We start from the raw sequence: 22257 nt of genomic DNA on the forward strand, positions 1-22257 counted from the left end.
CTGGGGAGTCCTTGGGGGGATTTGGGGTGAAACTGGGGAGGTTTTAGGGGGGTTTAGGAGATTTTAGGACATTTTGGGGGGGTTTGGGGAACTTTGGGGGATCTTGGGAATTTTAGGGAATTCTAGGGGGAATTTTGGGGGAATTTTGGGGGATTTTGGGGATTTTTCGGAGTCTCGTCCACACTTGAGGGGTCATTGGGCTTCTCCATTAAACCCAAAACTCCTCCCACAGTCTCCCTTTCTCATTCACTGCCGCGCCGGGGACTTTGGGCTCCCTGGGAGGGATTTTGGGGCATTTTTGGGATTTTTGGGGGATTTTTTGGGGATTTTTTTTGGATTTTGGCCCCAAACCAACGGGGCAACAAAACCGCCGGAACTCAAGTTCGGGGAAACACATGAAACCCGGAAGGAAACGGAAGTGACACACCGGAAGTGCCCGGAAGGCGCTGGGGACACACCGGAAGTAGCGAGGACACGCGGCCGCGGCGGGATGGGGCGGCCCGGGAAGGTCGGGGGGAAAAAAACGGGAAAAAATGGGAAAAAACCGGGAAAAACCGAGAAAAACCGGGACGGGGAAGGGTCAGGGGAGCAGCGGGGGGTCGGGAGTGGCGGGAGTGGCGAAAAAAGCGGCGGGATCGCAAAATTTTGGGGAAAAATCCCAAAATTTTGGGAATCGTGAGGGGAAAAGTGGGATCGGGGGGAGGGGGTCTCGGAAATCCCAAATTTTGGAGTTTCCAGCCCATTCTGGAGAGGCGAAAACGGGATTTCAGCGTTGGGAGGGGCTGGAAACTCCCGGATTTTGGGGTTTCTCAGGATGGGCATTCCCAAATTTTTGGATTTTTGGGGATAATGGAGGATGTTTTTAACCCTTTCAGAGCCGTTTCCAGCGGCAGCAGCGCGCCCAGGCCCGGCTGCGCTCGGAGCAGGAATTCTCCTCCGTCCCTCACTCGTTCGTGTTTCCCCGGGGCCGGCCCGGGAGGAGCCTCAGGAGCCTCTGCAAGGATCTCAGGAGGGTCCTGGAGCCCTTCACGGCCAGGAACCTGCAGGTGACACCCGGGGGGACACCTTGGGGACACATTTGGGGACACATTTGGGACATTGGGATCACTGGGAATGGGGACATTGGGGTACTGGGGACACTGGGATTGGGGATTTGGGACACTGGGAATGGGCTCAGGAGGGTCCTGGAGCCCTTCACGGCCAGGAACCTGCAGGTGACACCCGGGGGACACTGGGGACACTTTGGGGACACATTTGGGGACACATTTGGGACATTGGGATCACTGGGATTGGGGATTCAGGACACTGGGAATGGGGATTTGGGATCACTGGGATTGGGGACATTGGGGTACTGGGGACACTGGGAATGGGGACATTGGGGTACTGGGGACACTGGGAATGGGGACATTGGGACACTGGGAATGGGCTCAGGAGGGTCCTGGAGCCCTTCACAGCCAGGAACCTGCAGGTGACACCCGGGGGACACCTTGGGGACACATTTGGGGACATTGGGGACATACCTGGGGACACACCTGGGACATTGGGATCACTGGGAATGGGCTCAGGGGGGTTCTGGAGCCCTTCCCGGCCAGGAACCTGCAGGTGACACCCGGGGGACACCTTGGGGACACCTTGGGGACACACCTGGGGACATTGGGATCACTGGAAATGGGGACATTGGGGTACTGGGGACACTGGGAATGGGCTCAGGGGGGTTCTGGAGCCCTTCACGACCAGGAACCTGCAGGTGACACCCGGGGGACACCTTGGGGACACACCTGGGGACACATTTGGGACGTTGGGATCACTGGGAATGGGGACATTGGGGTACTGGGGACACTGGGAATGGGGATATTGGGACACTGGGAATGGGCTCAGGAGGGACCTGGAGCCGTTCACGGCCAGGAACCTGCAGGTGACACTGGGGGGACACCTTGGGGACACATTTGGGGACACATTTGGGACATTGGGATCACTGGGAATGGGGATTCAGGACACTGGGAATGGGCTCAGGAGGGTCCTGGAGCCCTTCATGGCCAGGAACCTGCAGGTGACACCCGGGGGACATTGGGGACACCTTGGGGACACCTTGGGGGACATTGGGATCACTGGGAATGGGGATTCGGGACACTGGGAATGGGGACATTGGGGATTCGGGACACTGGGAATGGGGACATTGGGGTACTGGGGACACTGGGAATGGGGACATTGGGACACTGGGAATGAGCTCAGGAGGGTCCTGGAGCCGTTCATGGCCAGGAACCTGCAGGTGACACCCGGGGGACCTTGGGGACACACCTGGGGACACATTTGGGACGTTGGGATCACTGGGATTGAGGACATTGGGGATTTGGGACACTGGGAATGGGGACATTTGGATACTGGGGACACTGGGATTGCGGACATTGGGACACTGGGAATGGGCTCAGGAGGGACCTGGAGCCCTTCACGACCAGGAACCTGCAGGTGACACCCGGGGGACACCTTGGGGACACACCTGGGGACACACCTGGGGACACACCTGGGACATTGGGATCACTGGGAATGGAACATTGGGGTACTGGGGACACTGGGAATGGGGACATTGGGGATTCGGGACACTGGGAATGGGGATTTGGGACACTGGAAATGGGCTCAGGGGGGTTCTGGAGCCCTTCATGGTCAGGAACCTGCAGGTGACACCCGGGGGACACCTTGGGGACCTTGGGGACACACCTGGGGACACATTTGGGACATTGGGATCACTGGGAATGGGGATTTGGGACACTGGGAATGGGGACATTGGGGTACTGGGGGCACTGGGAATGGGGATTTGGGACACTGGGAATGGGCTCAGGAGGGTCCTGGAGCCCTTCATGGTCAGAAACCTGCAGGTGACACCCGGGGGACACCTTGGGGACACCTTGGGGACACCTTGGGGACACACCTGGGGACACATTTGGGACATTGGGATCACTGGGAATGGGGATTCAGGACACTGGGAATGGGGACATTGGGGTACTGGGGACACTGGGAATGGGCTCAGGGGGGTCCTGGAGCCCTTCACGGCCAGGATTTTTTTGGGATTTTTGGAATTTGGGATTTAAGAATTTGGGATTCAGGAATTTTGGGATTTCCCAGGAATTTCAGGGTTTTTTTCCCAGGAATTTTGAGGTTTCTTTTCCAGGAATTTTGGGGTTTTTTCCCAGGAATTTTGAGGTTTCTCTTCCAGGACTTTTGGGGGCAATTTTCGGAATTTGGGATTCGGGAATTTTGGGATTTCCCAGGAATTTCAGGGTTTTTTTTCCCAGGAATTTTGAGGTTTCTATTCCAGGACTTTTGGGGGATTTTCAGAATTTGGGATTCGGGAATTCTGGGATTCAGGAACTTTGGGATTCGGGAATTTTGGGATTCAGGGATTTTGGGATTTCCCAGGAATTTCAGGGTTTTTTTCCCAGGAATTTTGAGTTTTCTCTTCCAGAAATTTCGGGGTTTTTTCCCAGGAATTTCAGGGTTTTTTTTCCCAAGAATTTCAGGTTTTTCTCTGGAATTTTGAGGTTTCTCTTGCAGGAATTTTGGGGGTTTTTTTCCCAGGAATTTTGAGGTTTTTTCCCAGGAATTTCAGGGTTTTTTCCCAGGAATTTCGAGGTTTCTCTCTGGAATTCCGAGGTTCCTCTTCCAGGATTTCTGGGATCCCTCAGGAATTACGGGATTCTGGAATTTTCCAGGAATTTAGGGTTTTTTTCCCAGGAATTTCGAGGTTTTTCTCTGGAATTTCGAGGTTTTTCTTCCAGAAGTTTTGGGGTTTTTTCCCCAAGAATTTCAGGTTTTTTCCCAGGAATTTTGAGTTTTTTCCCAGGAATTTCGAGGTTTCTCTCTGGAATTTCAAGGTTTCTCTTCCAGGATTTCTGGGATCCCTCAGGAATTCCGGGATTCTGGAATTTTGGGATTTTCCAGGAATTTTGGGTTTTTTTCCCAGGAATTTCAGGGTTTTTTCCCAGGAATTTCAGGTTTTTTCCCAGGAATTTAAGGGGTTTTTTTCCCAGGAATTTTGGGGTTTTTTTCCCAGGAATTTTGGGGTTTTTTCTCTGGAATTTCGAGGTTTCTCTTGCAGGAATTTTGAGTTTTTTCCCAAGAATTTCAGGTTTTTTTCCCAGGAATTTTGGGGTTTTTCCCCAGAAATTTCGGGGTTTTTCTCTGGAATTCTGAGGTTTTCCCCAGGAATTTCGAGGTTCCTCTTCCAGGATTTCTGGGATCCCTCAGGAATTCCGGGATTCTGGAATTGGTTGGGATTTCCCAGGAATTTCAGGGGTTTTTTCCCCAGGAATTTTCATGTTTTTTTCCCAAGAATTTCAGGTTTTTTCCCAGGAATTTTGAGGTTTTTCCCAGGAATTTTGAGGTTTTTCTCTGGAATTCCGAGGTTCCTCCTCCAGGATTTCTGGGATCCCTCAGGAATTCCGGGATTCTGGAATTTTGGGATTTTCCAGGTGCGCCGGAGCAATTCCCTGCGGGACCTGGTGGCCGTGGCCGGGCCCTTGGGGGTCACCCAGTTCCTGGTGCTCAGCAAATCCCAAACCGGCGTCAACCTGGTGAGAATCCCGGGAATTTGGGCAATTTTAGGAATTTTGGGCAATTTTAGGAATTTTGGGCAATTCCAGGGGGTCCCAAATCCCTCCCGGACCCAGAGGATGAAGAATTTTCCAGATTGATCCCAAATTCTGTGATTGATCCCAAAGTAAACGCTCTGATGGGTCCGGGATGGGGCTTGGGGTTTTTGGGATTTTGGGGTTTGGGGTTGGGAATTTTTATGGGATTTTAATGGGAATTTTCCAGGATTTTCAGGGAATTTTCCAGGATTTTTCTGGGATTTTTTGGGGGGAATTTTTTTTATTTTTTCTGGAATTTTTCAGGGAATTTTCCAGGATTTTTCAGGGAATTTTCCAGGATTTTTCTGGGATTTTTTGGGGGGAATTTTTTTGATTTTTTCTGGATTTTTTCAGGGAATTTTCCAGGATTTTTCTGAGGATTTTCCAGGATTTTTCTGGATTTTTTGGGGGGAATTTTTTTTATTTTTTCCGGGATTTTTCAGGGAATTTTCCAGGATTTTTCTGGGATTTTTTGGGGGGAATTTTTTTGATTTTTTCCGGGATTTTTCAGGGAATTTTCCAGGATTTTCAGGGAGTTTTCCAGGATTTTTCAGGGATTTTTGGGGGGGGAATTTTTTTGATTTTTTCTGGAATTTTTCAGGGAATTTTCCAGGATTTTTCTGAGGATTTTTCTGGGATTTTCCCATGATTTTTATGGGATTTTTTCCCAGATGTTTCTGGGATTTTTTAAATTTTTTTTTCTGGGATTTTCCCATTATTTCCCTGGGATTTTCCCAGGATGTTTTTCCTGGGATTTTTCCAGAATTTTTTCCAGGATTTTCCCAGGAATTTTCTGAGGTTTACCCAGGATTTTTTATGGGAGTTTTGTGGAATTTTCCCAGGAATATTCCAGGATTTTTTTCCTGAATTTTTTCAAGGATTTTCTGGTATTTTCCCAGGATTTTACTGGGATTTTACCAGGAATTTTCACAGGATTTTACTGGGATTTTATCAGGATTTTCTTGGGAATTTTCTGAGGAATTTCCCAGAATTTTTCCAGGATTTTCCCAAATTTTCCCTGGGATTTTTCTGGGAATTTCCCCAGGATTTTACTGAGAATTTTCACAGGATTTCTCCAGGAATTTTCCCAGGGTTTTTTTCCAGGATTTTCCTGGAATTTTTCCCAGCATTTTTCTGGGAATTTTCTGAGAATTTTCCCAGGATTTTGATGGGAATTTTCCTGGCATTTTTCCCAGAATTTTCCTGGGATTTTTCTGAGGATTTTTCCAGGATTTTTCTGGAATTTCCCGGATTTTTCCCATTCCTGAATCTTTTCCTCTTTCCCAGAAAATTTTCCGGCTGCCCGGGGGTCCCACCCTGACCTTCAAAGTGCTGCAGGTGCGTCCAGGAATTCTGGGAATTTTGGGATTTTTTGGGAATTCTGGGGGAGGGATTCATCCCAGGGTTGGATTTTTTTGGGAATTCTGGGGTGATTTTTGCACATTCCAGAGAGAATTCCAGGATTTCTTTGGGATTCCATCTCATTATTCCTCCTTCCCCAGCACTCCCTGATGCAGAATTTGGGATTTTTTGGGGATTTGGGAATTTTTTGGGGATTTGGAATTTTTTGGGGGATTCTGGGCTGATTTTTTGGGGTATAAATGGATTATTTTTCATTTTCCTTTGGATTCAATCCCATTTTTCCCCATTTTTTTCCCAATTTTTCCCCTTTTTTGCCCCATTCCAGCACTCCCTGGTCTGGGACGTGGTCTCGGCCCTCAGGAGGCACCGCCTGGTTCTGGGGGGATTTTTGTGATTCTGGGGTGGATTTTTATGGGATTTTGGTGGGATTTTAATGAGATTTTAATGACTTTTTCAGGATTTTAATGATTTTTTCAGGATTTTAATGATTTTTTCAGGATTTTAATGGTCTTTCCCCAATTTTTCCCCTTTTTTGCCCCATTCCAGCACTCCCTGGTGCGGGACGTGGTCTCGGCCCTCAGGAGGCACCACAGAGATTCTGGGGGGATTTTTGTGATTCTGGGGTGGATTTTAATGGAATTTTAATGGAATTTTAATGAAATTTTAATGATTTTTTTCAGGATTTTAATGATTTTTTCAGGATTTTAAGGATTTTTTTCCCATTTTTCCCCTTTTTTGCCCCATTCCAGCACTCCCTGGTGCGGGACGTGGTGTCGGCCCTCAGGCGGCACCGCCTGGTTCTGGGGCTCCTGGGGGTGGATTTTAATGGGATTTTAATGGGATTAAATGGAATTTTAATGGATTTTTAATGAGATTCTAATGATTTTTTCAGGATTTTAATGATTTTTTTTCCCATTTTTCCCATTTTTTGCCCCATTCCAGCCCTCCCTGGTGCCGGACGTGGTCTCGGCCCTCAGGAGGCACCGTGGAGATTCTGGGGGGATTTTAATGGAATTAAATGGATTTTAATGAGATTTTAATGGGATTGAATGGATTTTAATGGGATTTTATGAGATTTTAATGGAATTTTAATGTTTTTTTTCCCATTTTTCCCGTTTTTTGCCCATTCCAGTACTCCCTGGTGTGGGCCGTGGTCTCGGCCCTGCGGCGGCACCGCATGCACGAGCAGCAGTTCTGGGGCTCCTTGGGGTGGATTTTAATGGAATTTTAATGGGATTAAGTGGATTTTAATGATATTTTTTCCCTTTTTTTCCCCATTTTTCCCATTTTTTGCCCCATTCCAGCCTTCCCTGGTGCGGGACGTGGTCTTGGCCCTCAGGAGGCACCGTGGACATTCTGGGGGGATTTTTGTGATTCTGGGGTGGATTTTAATGGGATTTTAAGGGAATTTTCATGGAATTTTAAGTGATTAAGTGGATTTTAATGATATTTTTTCCCTTTTTTTCCCCATTTTTCCCCTTTTTTTTGCCCATTCCAGTACTCGCTGGTGCGGGACGTGGTCTCGGCGCTGCGGCGGCACCGCATGCACGAGCAGCAGTTCTGGGGCTCCTTGGGGTGGATTTTAATGGAATTTTAATGGGATTAAATGGATTTTAATGGATTTTTTTCAGGATTTTAATGATTTTTTTTCCCATTTTTCCCGTTTTTTGCCCCGTTCCAGCACTCCCTGGTGTGGGCTGTGGTCTCGGCCCTCAGGAGGCACCGCCTGGTTCTGGGGCTCCTGGGGTGGATTTTAATGGGATTTTAATGGGACTAAATGGATTTTAATGGGATTTTAATGGATTTTTTTCAGGATTTTAATGATTTTTTTCCCGTTTTTCCCGTTTTCTGCCCCGTTCCAGCACTCCCTGGTGTGGGCCGTGGTCTCGGCCCTCAGGAGGCACCGCGGACATTCTGGGGTGGATTTTTGTGATTCTGGGCTGGATTTTAATGGGATTTTAATGGGATTTTAATGGGATCAAATGGATTTTAATGGGATTTTAATGGGATTAAATGGATTTTAATGATTTTTTTTCCCTTTTTTTCCCCATTTTTCCCTTTTTTTGCCCATTCCAGTACTCGCTGGTGCGGGCCGTGGTCTCGGCCCTCAGGAGGCACCGCGGACATTCTGGGGTGGATTTTTGTGATTCTGGGCTGGATTTTAATGGGATTCAATGGATTTTATGGGATTTTAATGGGATTTTATGAGATTTTAATGGAATTTTAATGGTTTTTTCCCCGTTTTTCCCCTTTTTTTGCCCGTTCCAGCACTCCCTGGTGCGGGATGTGGTCTCGGCCCTCAGGAGGCACCGTGGAGATTCTGGGGTGGATTTTAATGGGATTAAATGGATTTTGATGGGATTTTATGGAATTTTAATGGAATTTTAATGATTTTTTTCCCGTTTTCTGCCCCGTTCCAGCACTCCCTGGTGCGGGACGTGGTCTCGGCCCTGCGGCGGCACCGCCTGGTTCTGGGGCTCCTGGGGGTGGATTTTAATGGGATTTTAATGGGATTAAATGGATTTTAATGAATTTTTTTCAGGATTTTAATGTTTTTTTTCCCGTTTTCTGCCCCATTCCAGTACTCGCTGGTGCGGGACGTGGTCTCGGCCCTCAGGAGGCACCACCTGGTTCAGGGGCTCCTGGGGGTGGATTTTAATGGGATTTTAATGGGATTTTAATGAGATTTTAATGGGATTAAATGGATTTTATGGGATTTTAATGGAATTTTAATGATTTTTTTCCCTTTTTTTCCCCATTCCAGTACTCCCTGGTGCGGGACGTGGTCTCGGCCCTCAGGAGGCACCGCATGCACGAGCAGCAGTTCCTGCACCCCCCGTTGCTGGTGCTGGGCAATTTTGGGGCGCGGGCGCGGGCGGAGCTCAGGCTCATGGCCGGGATGTTCCAGGGGATGTTCCCGGCCCTCAACGTCCACAGGGTCAGGGAATGTTCCGGAATCCCTGCCCCAATTCCCTGGGGATCACGTGGGAAATGTCTGGGAATTCTGTGGGAATGCATCGGGATTTAATTGGGAATTAATCAGGATTTAATTGGGGATTGTATGGGAATTATGTGGGAATTAATTGGGAATCAATCAGGAATTTTGTGGGAATTAATCAGGAATTATGTGGGAAGTATCTGGGAATTATCCGGGAATTCGTGGGAATTAATCGGGAATGAATCAGGATTTAATTGGGAATTAATCGGGAATTAATCGGGATTTAATTGGGAATTAATCAGGAATTTTGTGGGAATTAATCAGGAATTATGTGGGAAATATCTGGGAATTATCCGGGAATTCGTGGGAGTTAATTGGGAATGAATCAGGATTTAATTGGGAATTAATTGGGAATTAATCAGGAATTAATCGGGAATTAATTGGGAATTAATCAGGAATTTTGTGGGAAATATCTGGGAATTATCCGGGAATTCGTGGGAATTAATTGGGAGTGAATCAGGATTTAATTGGGAATTAATCAGGAATTAATTGGGAATTGTATGGGAATTATCCAGGATTTAATGGGGAATTATGTAGGAATTAATCGGGAATTGTATGTGAATTAATCAGGAATTAATTGGGAATTAATCAGGAATTAATTGGGAATTATGTGGGAATTTATCAGGAATTAACCAGAAATTTTGTGGGACTTAATCAGGAATTATGTGGGAAGTATCTGGGAATTATCCGGGAATTCTGTGGGAATTAATCGGGATTTAATTGGGAATTAATCGGGAATTATGTGGGAATTAGTTAAAAATTATGTGGGAATTAATCAGGAGTTATCTGGGAACTATGTGGGAATTAATTGGGAATGAATCAGGAATTTTGTGGGAATTAATCAGGAATTATGTGGGAAGTATCTGGGAATTAGCTGGGAATTCGTGGGAATTACTCGGGAATGAATCAGGAATTAATTGGGAATTAATCGGGAATTAATCGGGATTTAATTGGGAATTGTATGGGAATTATTCAAGAATTAATTGGGAATTATGTGGGAATTAATTGGGGATTATGTGGGAATTAATCGGGAATTGTATGGGAATTATCTGGGAATTAATTGGGAATTAATCAAGAATTAATTGGGAATTAATCAGGAATTAACCAGGGATTATGTGGGAATTAATCAAGAGTTATATGGGAATTATATGGAAATTAATTGGGAATTAATTGGGAATTATCCAGGATTTAATGGGGAATTATGTGGGAATTAATCGGGAATTGTATGGGAATTAATTGGGAATTAATCAGGAATTAACCAGGAATTATGTGGGAATTAATCAAGAGTTATATGGGAATTATCTGGAAATTTATCAGGAATTAATTGTGAATTAATCAGGAATTAATCGGGAATTACCTGGGAATTAATCAGGAATTAATTGGGAGTTATGTGGGCATTAATCAGGAATTATATGGGAAATATGTGGGAATTAATTGGGAATTAATCAGGATTTAGTTGGGAATTAATTGGAATTGTCCCAGAATTATTTGGGAATTATCTGGGGAATTTATCAGGAATAAATTGGGAATTATCTGGGAATTGTCCCAGAATTATTTGGGAATTATTTGAGGATTGCCTGGGAATTATCTGGGAATTAATTGGGAGTTAACCAGGAATTATCTGGGAATTACCTTGGAATTATCCCAGGAATTTTACCCAGAATTTTACCTGGAATTATCTGGGAATTGTCTGGGATTTATCTGGGAATTGTCTGGGATTTATCTGGGAATTCGGGAGCTGGGATTTGGGAAAATGGGGAGAGGGGCAGGAAAAGGGGATTGGGGTCTGGGAACAGAGAAAAGGGGATTTTCCCCATTCCCATTTTCCCATTTTTTCCCATTTTTTTCCCGTTTTTTCCCACTTTTTCCCATTTTTTCCCATTTTTTTCCCGTTTTTTCCCATTTTTTCCCGTTTTTTTCCCATTTTTTCCCATTTTTTTCCCGTTTTTTCCCATTTTTTCCCGTTTTTCCCATCCCAGGTGAACCTGAACTCCATCCGTCGCTGTTTGCTGATCTCCTACGACGCCGACTCCCAGCTCCTGGAATTCCGACACTAGTGAGAGCGCAAAATCCCAAAATCCCGAATTCCCAAATTCCCAAAATCCTGAATTCCCAATTTCCCCAATTCCCGAATTCCTGCATTCCAAATTTCCAAAATCCCAACGTCCCCAATTCTCAAAGTTCTGAATTCTCAAAATCCCCAAATTCCCAAATCCCAAAAGCCCCAAATTCCCAAATCCCAAAATCCCAAAATCCTGAATTCCCAAAATCCCCAAATTCCCAAATTACCCAAAATCCTGAATTCCCAATTTCCTCAATTCCTGAATTCTCAAAATCCCCAAATCCCAAATTCCCAAAATCCCAAATTACCCAAAATCCTGAATTCCCAAATCCCAAAAGCCCCAAATTCCCAAATCCCAAAATCCCAAATTACCCAAAATCCTGAATTCCCAAATTCCCAAAATCCCCAAATTCCCAAATCCCAAAATCCCCAAAATCCCAAATTACCCAAATCCCAAATCCTCAAATTCCCAAATCCCAAATTCCTGAATTCCCAATTTCCCCAAAATCCCAAATTCCCAATTCCCGAATTCCAAATTCCCAAATTACCCAAATCCCAAAATCCTGAATTCCCAAAATCCCCAAAATCCCAAATCCCCAATTCCCCAAATCCCCAAAATCCCAAATTACCCAAAATCCTGAATTCCCAAATTCCCAAAATCCCCAAATTCCCATTTTTCCCATTTTTCCCATTTTTCCCAAATTCCCCATTTCCAGCAGTGTCCAGGTGGTTCCCCATTCCCAAATTCCCAATTTTTCCCCATTTTTCCCATTTTTCCCCATTTTTTCACTTTTTTCCCCATTTTTCTCCCATTTTCCCCCCATTTTTCCCCTTTTTTTCCCCATTTTCCCCCAATTTTTCCCCATTTTTTCCCCATTTTTCCCAATTTTTTCCCATTTTTCCCAAATTCCCCCATTTTTCCCCCATTCCCAGCAGTGTCCAGGTGGTTCCCCATTCCCAAATTCCCATTTTTTCCCCATTTTTCCCCATTTTTCCCATTTTTCCCCGTTTTTCCCCCATTTCCAGCAGTGTCCAGGTGGTTCCCCATTCCCAAATTCCCATTTTTTTCCCTTTTTTCCCCATTTTTCCCATTTTTCCCCGTTTTCCCCCCATTTCCAGCAGTGTCCAGGTGCTTCCCCATTCCCAAATTCCCAAATTTTTCCCATTTTTTCCCATTTTTTTCCCAATTTTTCCCATTTTTCCCATTTTTCCCCATTTTCCCCATTTTTCCCAAATTCCCCCGTTTTTCCCCCATTTCCAGCAGTGTCCAGGTGGTTCCCCATTCCCAAATTCCCAATTTTTCCCAATTTTTCCCATTTTTCCCCCATTTTTCCCAAATTCCCCCGTTTCCCCCCATTTCCAGCAGTGTCCAGGTGGTTCCCCATTCCCAAATTCCCAATTTTTCCCCATTTTTTCCCATTTTCCCCATTTTTCCCCCATTCCCAGCAGTGTCCAGGTCCTTCCCCATTCCCAAATTCCCAATTTTTCCCATTTTTTTCCCATTTTTCCCATTTTTCCCGTTTTTCCCCCATTCCCAGCAGTGTCCAGGTGGTTCCCCATTCCCAAATTCCCATTTTTTTCCCATTTTTCCCATTTTTCCCATTTTTCCCCCATTTCCAGCAGTGTCCAGGTGGTGCCCGTGGGGCTCAGCCGGGGGCTCCGGAAAATTCTCCAGGAGAAATTCCCGAACCTGGGCAGGATGGACGACATCAGCCAGCTCCTGATGGGGTACACTGGGGACACCTTGGGGACACCTTGGGGACATTGGGGACATTGGGGACATTGGGGACACCTTGGGGACATTGGGGACATTGGGGACAATGGGGACACCTGGGCAGGATGGACGACATCAGCCAGCTCCTGATGGGGTATGGGGACAATGGGGACACCTTGGGGACATTGGGGACAATGGGGACACCTTGGGGACACCTTGGGGACATTGGGGACAATGGGGACATCACAGGGACACCTTGGGGACACCTTGGGGACATTGGGGACATTGGGGACACCTTGGGGACACCTTGGGGACATTGGGGACAATGGGGACACCTGGGCAGGATGGACGACATCAGCCAGCTCCTGATGGGGTATGGGGACACCTTGGGGACACCTTGGGGACACCTTGGGGACATTGGGGACAATGGGGACATTGGGGACATTGGGGACATTGGGGACATTGGGGACATTGGGGACACCTGGGCAGGATGGACGACATCAGCCAGCTCCTGATGGGGTATGGGGACATTGGGGACATTGGGGACATCACAGGGACATTGGGGACATTGGGGACAATGGGGACAATGGGGACACCTTGGGGACATTGGGGACGTTGGGGACATTGGGGACATTGGGGACATTGGGGACACCTGGGCAGGATGGACGACATCAGCCAGCTCCTGATGGGGTATGGGGACATTGGGGACACCTTGGGGACATTGGGGACACCTTGGGGACATTGGGGATATTGGGGACATTGGGGACACCCTGGGGACATTGGGGACATTGGGGACATTGGGGACACCTGGGCAGGATGGACGACATCAGCCAGCTCCTGACAGGGTATGGGGACATTGGGGACATCACAGGGACATTGGGGACACCTTGGGGACACCTTGGGGACACCTTGGGGACACCACAGGGACACCTGGGCAGGATGGACGACATCAGCCAGCTCCTGATGGGGTACATTGGGGACATTGGGGACATTGGGGACACCTTGGGGACACCTTGGGGACATTGGGGACATTGGGGACATTGGGGACATTGGGGACACCTTGGGGACATTGGGGACATTGGGGACACCTTGGGGACATTGGGGACACCTTGGGCACAATGGGGACATTGGGGACACCACAGGGACACTGGGGACACCTTGGGGACATTGGGGACAATGGGGACATCACAGGGACATTGGGGACACCTGGGCAGGATGGACGACATCAGCCAGCTCCTGATGGGGTACATTGGGGACACCACGGGAACATTGGGGACACCTTGGGGACATTGGGGACATTGGGGACATTGGGGACACCTTGGGGACATTGGGGACATTGGGGACATTGGGGACACCTTGGGGACATTGGGGACATTGGGGACACCTTGGGGACATTGGGGACATTGGGGACATTGGGGACACCTTGGGGACATTGGGGACATTGGGGACACCTTGGGGACATTGGGGACACCTTGGGGACATTGGGGACAATGGGGACACCTTGGGGACATTGGGGACATTGGGGACACCTTGGGGACATCTTGGGGACATTGGGGACATTGGGGACACCTTGGGGACACCTGGGCAGGATGGACGACATCAGCCAGCTCCTGACGGGGTACATTGGGGACACTGGGGACAATGGGGACATTGGGGACAATGGGGACACCTTGGGGACATCACAGGGACATTGGGGATATTGGGGACATTGGGGACAATGGGGACACCTTGGGGACACCTGGGCAGGATGGACGACATCAGCCAGCTCCTGACGGGGTATGGGGACACCTTGGGGACATTGGGGACACCTTGGGGACATTGGGGACATTGGGGACACCTTGGGGACACCTTGGGGACATTGGGGACATTGGGGACACCTGGGCAGGATGGACAACATCAGCCAGCTCCTGACGGGGTATGGGGACATTGGGGACATTGGGGACATTGGGGACACCTTGGGGACATCACAGGGACATCAGCCAGCTCCTGACGGGGTATGGGGACACTTTGGGGACACCTTGGGGACATTGGGGACACCTTGGGGACACCTTGGGGACACCTTGGGGACACCTTGGGGACATTGGGGACATCACAGGGACATTGGGGACACCTGGGCAGGATGGACGACATCAGCCAGCTCCTGATGGGGTACATTGGGGACACCTTGGGGACATTGGGGACACATTGGGGACATTGGGGCAATGGGGACACCTTGGGGACATTGGGGACATTGGGGACATCACAGGGACATCAGCCAGCTCCTGACGGGGTATGGGGACATTGGGGACATTGGGGACACCTTGGGGACATTGGGGACACCTGGGCAGGATGGACGACATCAGCCAGCTCCTGATGGGGTATGGGGACATTGAGGACACCTTGGGGACATTGGGGACATCACAGGGACATTGGGGACACCTTGGGGACATTGGGGACACCTTGGGGACATTGGGGACATTGGGGACAATGGGGACAATGGGGACACCTGGGCAGGATGGACGACATCAGCCAGCTCCTGACGGGGTATGGGGACATTGGGGACACCTTGGGGACATTGGGGACATTGGGGACACCTTGGGGACATCACAGAGACATCAGCCAGCTGCTCACAGGGTATGGGGACATTGGGGACATTGGGGACACCTTGGGGACATTGGGGACATCACAGGGACATCAGCCAGCTCCTGATGGGGTATGGGGACACCTTGGGGACATTGGGGACACCTTGGGGACATTGGGGACATTGGGGACAATGGGGACACCTTGGGGACATTGGGGACACCTGGGCAGGATGGACGACATCAGCCAGCTCCTGATGGGGTATGGGGACACCTTGGGGACATTGGGGACACCTTGGGGACACCTTGGGGACAATGGGGACATTGGGGACACATTGGGGACATTGGGGACACCTTGGGGACATTGGGGACACCTGGGCAGGATGGATGACATCAGCCAGCTCCTGATGGGGTACCTTGGGGACATTGGGGACATTGGGGACATCACAGGGACACCCTGGGGACATTGGGGACATCACAGGGACATCAGCCAGCTGCTCACAGGGTACATTGGGGACACCTTGGGGACACCCAGGACACCTTGGGGACATCAGGGACAGCTTGGGGACATCCCAGGGACATCAGCCAACTGCTCATGGGGACACTGGGGGGGACATGGGGACACTGGGGACACCTCCAGAGATGTCCCCTGTGCCAGAGGTGTCCCCTGTCCCGGTGTCCCCTGTCCCCCAGAGGTGTCACCTGTGTCACCCGTCCCTGTCCCCTCCCCAGGGACGTTGTCCTGTCCCTGTGTCCCCTGTCCCCCAGAGGTGTCCCCTGTCCTGTCCCTGTGTCACCTGTCCCTGTCCCTGTCCCCTGCCCAGGGACGTTGTCCTGTCCCAGTGTCCCTGTGTCACCTGTCCCCTGTCCCTGTGTCACCTGTCCCTGTCCCCTCCCCAGGGACGTTGTCCTGTCCTGTCCCTGTGTCCCCTGTCCCTGTGTCACCTGTCCTGTCCCAGAGGTGTCCCTGTCCCTGTCCCCTGTCCCTGTGTCACCCATCCCTGTCCCCTCCCCAGGGACGTTGTCCTGTCCCAGTGTCCCTGTCCCAGTGTCCCTGTCCCAGTGTCCCTGTCCCTGTGTCCCCTGTCCTGTCCCTGTGTCACCTGTCCCTGTCCCCTCCCCAGGGACGTTGTCCTGTCCCAGAGGTGTCCCTGTCCCCTGTCCCTGTGTCACCTGTCCCTGTCCCTGTCCCCTCCCCAGGGACGTTGTCCTGTCCCAGAGGTGTCCCTGTCCCCTGTCCCTGTGTCACCTGTCCCTGTCCCTGTCCCCTCCCCAGGGACGTTGTCCTGTCCCAGAGGTGTCCCTGTCCCCTGTCCCTGTGTCACCTGTCCTGTCCCTGTCCCCTCCCCAGGGACGTTGTCCTGTCCGAGAGCGAAGCGGAGCCGGACGGGTCCCAGAACGTTCTGGAACTGCCCCAGAACTGCGCCGGGCGTGGGAACGCGGTGACACAGCAGAGTGCCATCAGACTGACTGAGGTGACATTGGGGACATCAATGGGGACAATGGGGACATCCATGGGGTGACACAGCAGAGCGCCATCAGATTGACTGAGGTGACATTGGGGACATCAATGGGGACATCCTTGGGGTGACACAGCAAAGTGCCATCAGACTGACTGAGGTGACAATGGGGACATTGAGGGGACATTGGGGACATTGGGGACACTGGGGACAATGGGGTGACACAGCAGAGTGCCATCAGACTGACTGAGGTGACAATGGGGACAATGGGGTGACACAGCAGAGCGCCATCAGATTGACTGAGGTGACATTGGGGTGACACAGCAGAGTGCCATCAGACTGACTGAGGTGACATTGGGGACACTGGGGTGACACAGCAGAGTGCCATCAGATTGACTGAGGTGACATTGGGGACATCAATGGGGACACTGGGGTGACACAGCAGAGTGCCATCAGATTGACTGAGGTGACATTGGGGACAATGGGGACATTGGGGACACTGAGGGGACAATGGGGTGACACAGCAGAGTGCCATCAGACTGACTGAGGTGACATTGGGGTGACACAGCAGAGTGCCATCAGACTGACTGAGGTGACATTGGGGACATTGAGGGGACAATGGGGACATCCATGGGGTGACACAGCAGAGTGCCATCAGATTGACTGAGGTGACATTGGGGACATTGAGGGGACATTGGGGACACTGGGGTGACACAGCAGAGCGCCATCAGATTGACTGAGGTGACACTGGGGTGACACAGCAGAGTGCCATCAGACTGACTGAGGTGACATTGGGGACATCAATGGGGACAATGGGGACATCCATGGGGTGACACAGCAGAGTGCCATCAGACTGACTGAGGTGACATTGGGGACAATGGGGTGACACAGCAGAGTGCCATCAGATTGACTGAGGTGACACCAATGGGGACATCAATGGGGACAGTGGGGTGACACAGCAGAGTGCCATCAGATTGACTGAGGTGACATTGGGGACACTGGGGACATCAATGGGGACACTGAGGGGTCAATGGGGACATCAATGGGGTGACACAGCAGAGCGCTGTGACACTGACCGAGTGTCCCCCTGTCCCCTGTCTGTCCCTGTCCCCCCCGTGTCCCTCTGTCCCCGTGTCCGTCTGTCCCTGTCCCCGTGTCCGTCTGTCCCCGTGTCCGTCTGTCCCTGTCCCCGTGTCCGTCTGTCCCTGTCCCTGTCCCCCCCGTGTCCGTCTGTCCCTGTCCCTGTCCCCATGTCCCTCTGTCCCCATGTCCATCTGTCCCCGTGTCCCTCTGTCCCTGTGTCCGTCTGTCCCCGTGTCCGTCTGTCCCCCTGTCCCCCCCGTGTCCGTCTGTCCCCGTGTCCCTCTGTCCCCGTGTCCGTTTGTCCCCCCTGTGTCCGTCTGTCCCTGTCCCTGTCCCCCCCGTGTCCGTCTGTCCCTGTCCCCGTGTCCCCCTGTCCCCGTGTCCGTCTGTCCCTGTCCCCGTCTGTCCCAGATCGGGCCCCGTCTGACGCTGCAGCTGCTGAAGGTGGAGGAGGGGCTGGGCCAGGGCAACGTCCTCTACCATGGCCTGGGTGAGTGACACAGCTGGGACAGGTGAGGGACACCTGGGGACACCTGGGGACACACCTGGGACAGGTGAGGGACACCTGGGACACGCCTGGGGACACCTGGGGACACACCTGGGACAGGGATAGGGGACACCTATCCCCGGTGTAACCCCGGTGTAACCCGGGTGTATCCCAGGTGTATCCCAGGTGTAACCCTGGTGTATCCCAGGTATCTCAGATGTATCTCAGGTGTATCTCAGGTGTATCCCAGGTATCTCAGGTGTATCCCAGGTGTAACCCGGGTGTAACCCAGGTGTATCCCCGGTGTAACCCAGGTGTATCGCAGGTATCTCAGGTGTATCCCCGGTGTAACCCGGGTGTATCCCTGGTGTAACCCAGGTGTAACCCCGGTGTAACCCAGGTGTAACCCAGGTGTAACCCGGGTGTAACCCGGGTGTAACCCATGTGTAACCCAGGTGTAACCCCGGTGTATCCCAGGTATCCCAGGTGTATCCCAGGTGTAACCCCGGTGTATCCCCGGTGTAACCCAGGTGTAACCCAGGTATCTCAGGTGTAACCCAGGTGTAACCCAGGTGTAACCCAGGTGTATCCCCGGTGTAACCCAGGTGTAACCCAGGTGTAACCCGGGCGTGTTTCACCTGCAGCCCCCAAAGGGGAGGAGGAGCTCCGGGAGCTCCTGGCCCGGCGCGAGCGGCGGCTCCAGGTGAGGGCGGAGCGGAGGCGGCAGCAGGAGCAGAACCTGGAGAGGAAACGGAAACAGCGGGAACGGCACAGGTGAGACACGGGGACAGGGACAGGGACAGGGACAGGTGAGACACGGGACAGGTGAGGGGACAGGGACAGGGACAGGTGAGGGGACAGGGACAGGGACAGGTGAGACTGGGACAGGGACAGGGACAGGTGAGGGGACAGGGACAGGTGAGACTGGGACAGGTGAGACATGGGGACAGGTGAGGGGACAGGGACAGGGACAGGGACAGGGACAGGTGAGACCCAGGGACAGGGACAGGGACAGGTGAGACACGGGACAGGTGAGGGGACAGGGACAGGGACAGGGACAGGGGACAGGTGAGGGGACAGGGACAGGGACAGGGACAGGTGAGACAGGGGGGACAGGTGAGGGGACAGGGACGGGGACAGGTGAGACAGGGGGGACAGGGACAGATGAGACTGGGACAGGGACAGGGACAGGTGAGACACGGGACAGGTGAGGGGACAGGGACAGGGCCAGGTGAGACTGGGGGGACAGGTGAGATACAGGGGACAGGGACAGGTGAGACACAGACAGGTGAGACTTAGGGGACAGGGACGGGGACAGGTGAGACACAGGGACAGATGAGACTGGGACAGGGACAGGGACAGGTGTGACAGGGACACTTGAAGGTGGCAGGGTCCTGCCGGGTGAGGGACAGGTGGGCGTTCTCCAGATGGGGGCAGAAAGGTGACACAGGTGAGGGTCCCCCAAGTGTCCCCACCTGTCCCCCCCACCTGTCCCCACCTGTCCCCACCCGTCCCTCCCCTGTCCTCACCTGTCCCCCTCCCCTGTCCCCACCTGTCCGTCCCCTGTCCCCACCTGTCCCTACCTGTCCCCACCTGTCCTCATCTGTCCCCACCTGCCCTCCTCCCCTGTCTCACCTGTCCCCCTCCCCTGTCCCTCACCTGTCCCCACCTGTCCCCACCTGTCCCCCTCCCCTATCCCCTCCTGTCCCCACCTGTCCCTCCCGTCTCCCCCTGTCCCCACCTGTCCCTCCCCTGTCTCACCTGTCCCTCCCCTGTCTCACCTGTCCCCACCTGTCTCACCTGTCCCCACCTGTCCGTCCCCTGTCCCCCTCACCTGTGTCTCACCTGTCCCTCCCCTGTCCCCCTCCCCTGTCCCTCACCTGTCCCTCCCCTGTCTCACCTGTCCCTCCCCTGTCCCCCTCCCCTGTCCCCCTCCCCTGTCCCTCCCCTGTCCTCCCCTGTCCCTCACCTGTCCCCACCTGTCCCTCTCAGGGAGCGCAGCCTGGCCGGGATGGGCCGGGCCCCAGGTGGCCCCGCAGGTGGCAGCGGGGGTGGCCCAGGTGGCCCCGCAGGTGGCCCTGGAGGTGACAGCGACGCCGAGGACCCGGGCGCACCTGAGGCTGAGGCGTCGGAGGAGGAGGAGGACGAGGCCGAATATTACAGGGAGGAGCTGGGGGAGGAGCCTGAGCCAGGTGAGACCAGGGCAGGGGGGGTTGGGGCAAGAAAAGGGAATTTGGGGGTTTCAGGTGAAATTTGGGGAGGTTTCAGGTGAAATTTGGGGGGCTCCAGGTGAGTTTTGGGGTGTTCCAGGTGAGTTTTGGGGGGAAGAAAAGGAAATTTTGGGGTTTTCAGGTGAATTTGGGGGGGCTCCAGGTGAGTTTTAGGGGGTGTAATGGGGGATTTGGGGAGGATCCAGGTGAGTTTTGGGGGGCTCCAGGTGAATTTTGGGGGGCTCCAGGTGAATTTTGGGGTTTTCAGGTGAGTTTTGGGGGACCCCAGGTGAGTTTTGGGGGTGTAATGGGGGATTTGGGGAGTATCCAGGTGATTTTGGGGTTTCCAGGTGAATTTTGGGGTTTCCAGGTGAATTTTGGGGAGGTTCCAGGTGATTTTGGGGTTTCCCTCCCCGGAAGTGGCTGATGATGCCAAAATTCCTGAATTTCCATGATTTGGGATCAAAGTAAACGCTCTGACACTTCCGGGGCCCTCCTGGCACCACAAATCCCAAATTTTCCCCCCAAATCCCAAAACTTTATTCCTAAATTCCTTTTTTTCCCTAACCCAAACCTTTTTTTCCCCCCAATCCCATTTTTATTCTCTTAAATCCCAATTTTCCATCCCTAAATTCCATTTTTTCTCCCCAAATCCCAATTTTTCCCCCCCAAATCCCAATTCTTTCCCCCCAAATCCCAATTTTTCCCCCCAAATCCCATTTGTTCCCCTCTAAATTCCCATTTTTCCCTCTTTTTTCCCCAGATTTGTTCCCTGGCAGCTCCAAGAGGAAGCGAAGCCCCTCGGCCGCGCCCCGAGCCCGGAAACGACGGAAGAGGAGCCCAAAATCCACCCCAGGAACCCCAAAATCCACCCCTGGAACCCCAAAATCCACCCCAGGAACCCCAAAATTCACACCTGGATCCCAAAAATCCACCCCTGGAACCCCAAAATCCACCCCTGGAACCCCAAAATTCACACCTGGATCCCAAAAATCTCACCCTGGAACCCCAAAATCCCAACCTGGAAATCCCAAATTTCGTCGTGGCACCCCAAAATCCCAACAGAGAACCCCAAAATCCCACCCAGGACACCCCAAAAACCCCAAATCCCACCCCAGGAAACCTGGAACCCCCAAATCCCAACAGGAAACCCCAAAATCCCAACCTGGAACCTCCAGATCCCACCCGGGACACCCCAAAAATCCCAAATCTTCCCCAGGACACCCCAAAAATCCCAAATCCCACCCGGGACACCCCAAAAATCCCAAATCCCCTCGTGGGAAGCTCCTGAGCCCCCAGAAAATCCCAAATTTCCCTCGGCCAGGACGAGCCCGAAAAAGGAAAAACTGAGAGGGGGGAAAAAATTTGGGGAATTTGGGACCCCCCTGATCCCAATGGGGTCGGGAATTTGGGGTCTCCGGGATGGATTTTGGGGTCCAACAGAATTTTGGGATTTCCAGAAAAAATTTTGGGATCCCCCAAAGTTCCCTCAGCTTTTCCCTGCTGGGATTCCCCCAAATCCAGGGGAAATAACCCCAAAAAAATGGGGGAAAACAACAAAAAAAGAGGAAAAATGTGGGGAAAAAATCCCAGAAAAATGGGAAAAAAACCCCAAAAAAAAGGTGAAAGAAGAGGGAGGAATAAAGTTGGATTCACCCCAAGAACTCGGGTTGCTCTTTTTTCCAGGAAAATTCACTT

General features: G+C 51.6%; 1 protein-coding gene and 1 long non-coding RNA gene across 5 annotated transcripts; both read left to right on the forward strand.

The window, feature by feature from the left end:
* Window positions 1–160: 160 nt before the first annotated feature.
* On the forward strand, window positions 161–21909 carry PPAN (peter pan homolog). 4 transcript variants are annotated; one of them, XM_077192274.1, is made up of 13 exons: window positions 161–508; window positions 876–1046; window positions 4467–4568; window positions 5913–5963; window positions 8752–8925; window positions 10965–11041; window positions 12668–12775; window positions 16671–16794; window positions 18274–18352; window positions 18994–19123; window positions 20342–20541; window positions 21323–21475; window positions 21539–21909. In XM_077192274.1, exons 1-13 carry the CDS (start codon window positions 491–493, stop codon window positions 21907–21909), a joined length of 1758 nt encoding a protein of 585 aa, XP_077048389.1. In that variant the 5' UTR covers window positions 161–490. The 4 variants fall into 4 exon arrangements, with proteins under 4 accessions (XP_077048389.1, XP_077048388.1, XP_077048387.1 ...); XM_077192273.1 differs by having other exon boundaries at window positions 21323–21433; window positions 21476–21909; XM_077192272.1 differs by having other exon boundaries at window positions 12671–12775; window positions 21323–21909.
* Window positions 16820–17272, forward strand: LOC143696284 (uncharacterized). Its single transcript, XR_013185720.1, has 3 exons — window positions 16820–16838; window positions 17084–17127; window positions 17181–17272. It is a non-coding gene; the product is annotated as an uncharacterized LOC143696284 (long non-coding RNA).
* Window positions 21910–22257: the final 348 nt, after the last annotated feature.

This window comes from Agelaius phoeniceus, chromosome 32 (genome assembly GCF_051311805.1).
Source record: "Agelaius phoeniceus isolate bAgePho1 chromosome 32, bAgePho1.hap1, whole genome shotgun sequence".
NCBI lineage: Eukaryota > Metazoa > Chordata > Aves > Passeriformes > Icteridae > Agelaius > Agelaius phoeniceus.

What these genes read in the sequence shown, in the direction of transcription:
- PPAN (XM_077192271.1), top strand. An exon ending in TCACGGCCAGGAACCTGCAG is followed by an intron (nt 1,047 to 4,466) that starts GTGACACCCGGG and finishes GGGATTTTCCAG; the next exon opens with GTGCGCCGGAGCAATTCCCT. An exon ending in GGGGGAGGAGCCTGAGCCAG is followed by an intron (nt 20,542 to 21,322) that starts GTGAGACCAGGG and finishes TTTTTTCCCCAG; the next exon opens with ATTTGTTCCCTGGCAGCTCC.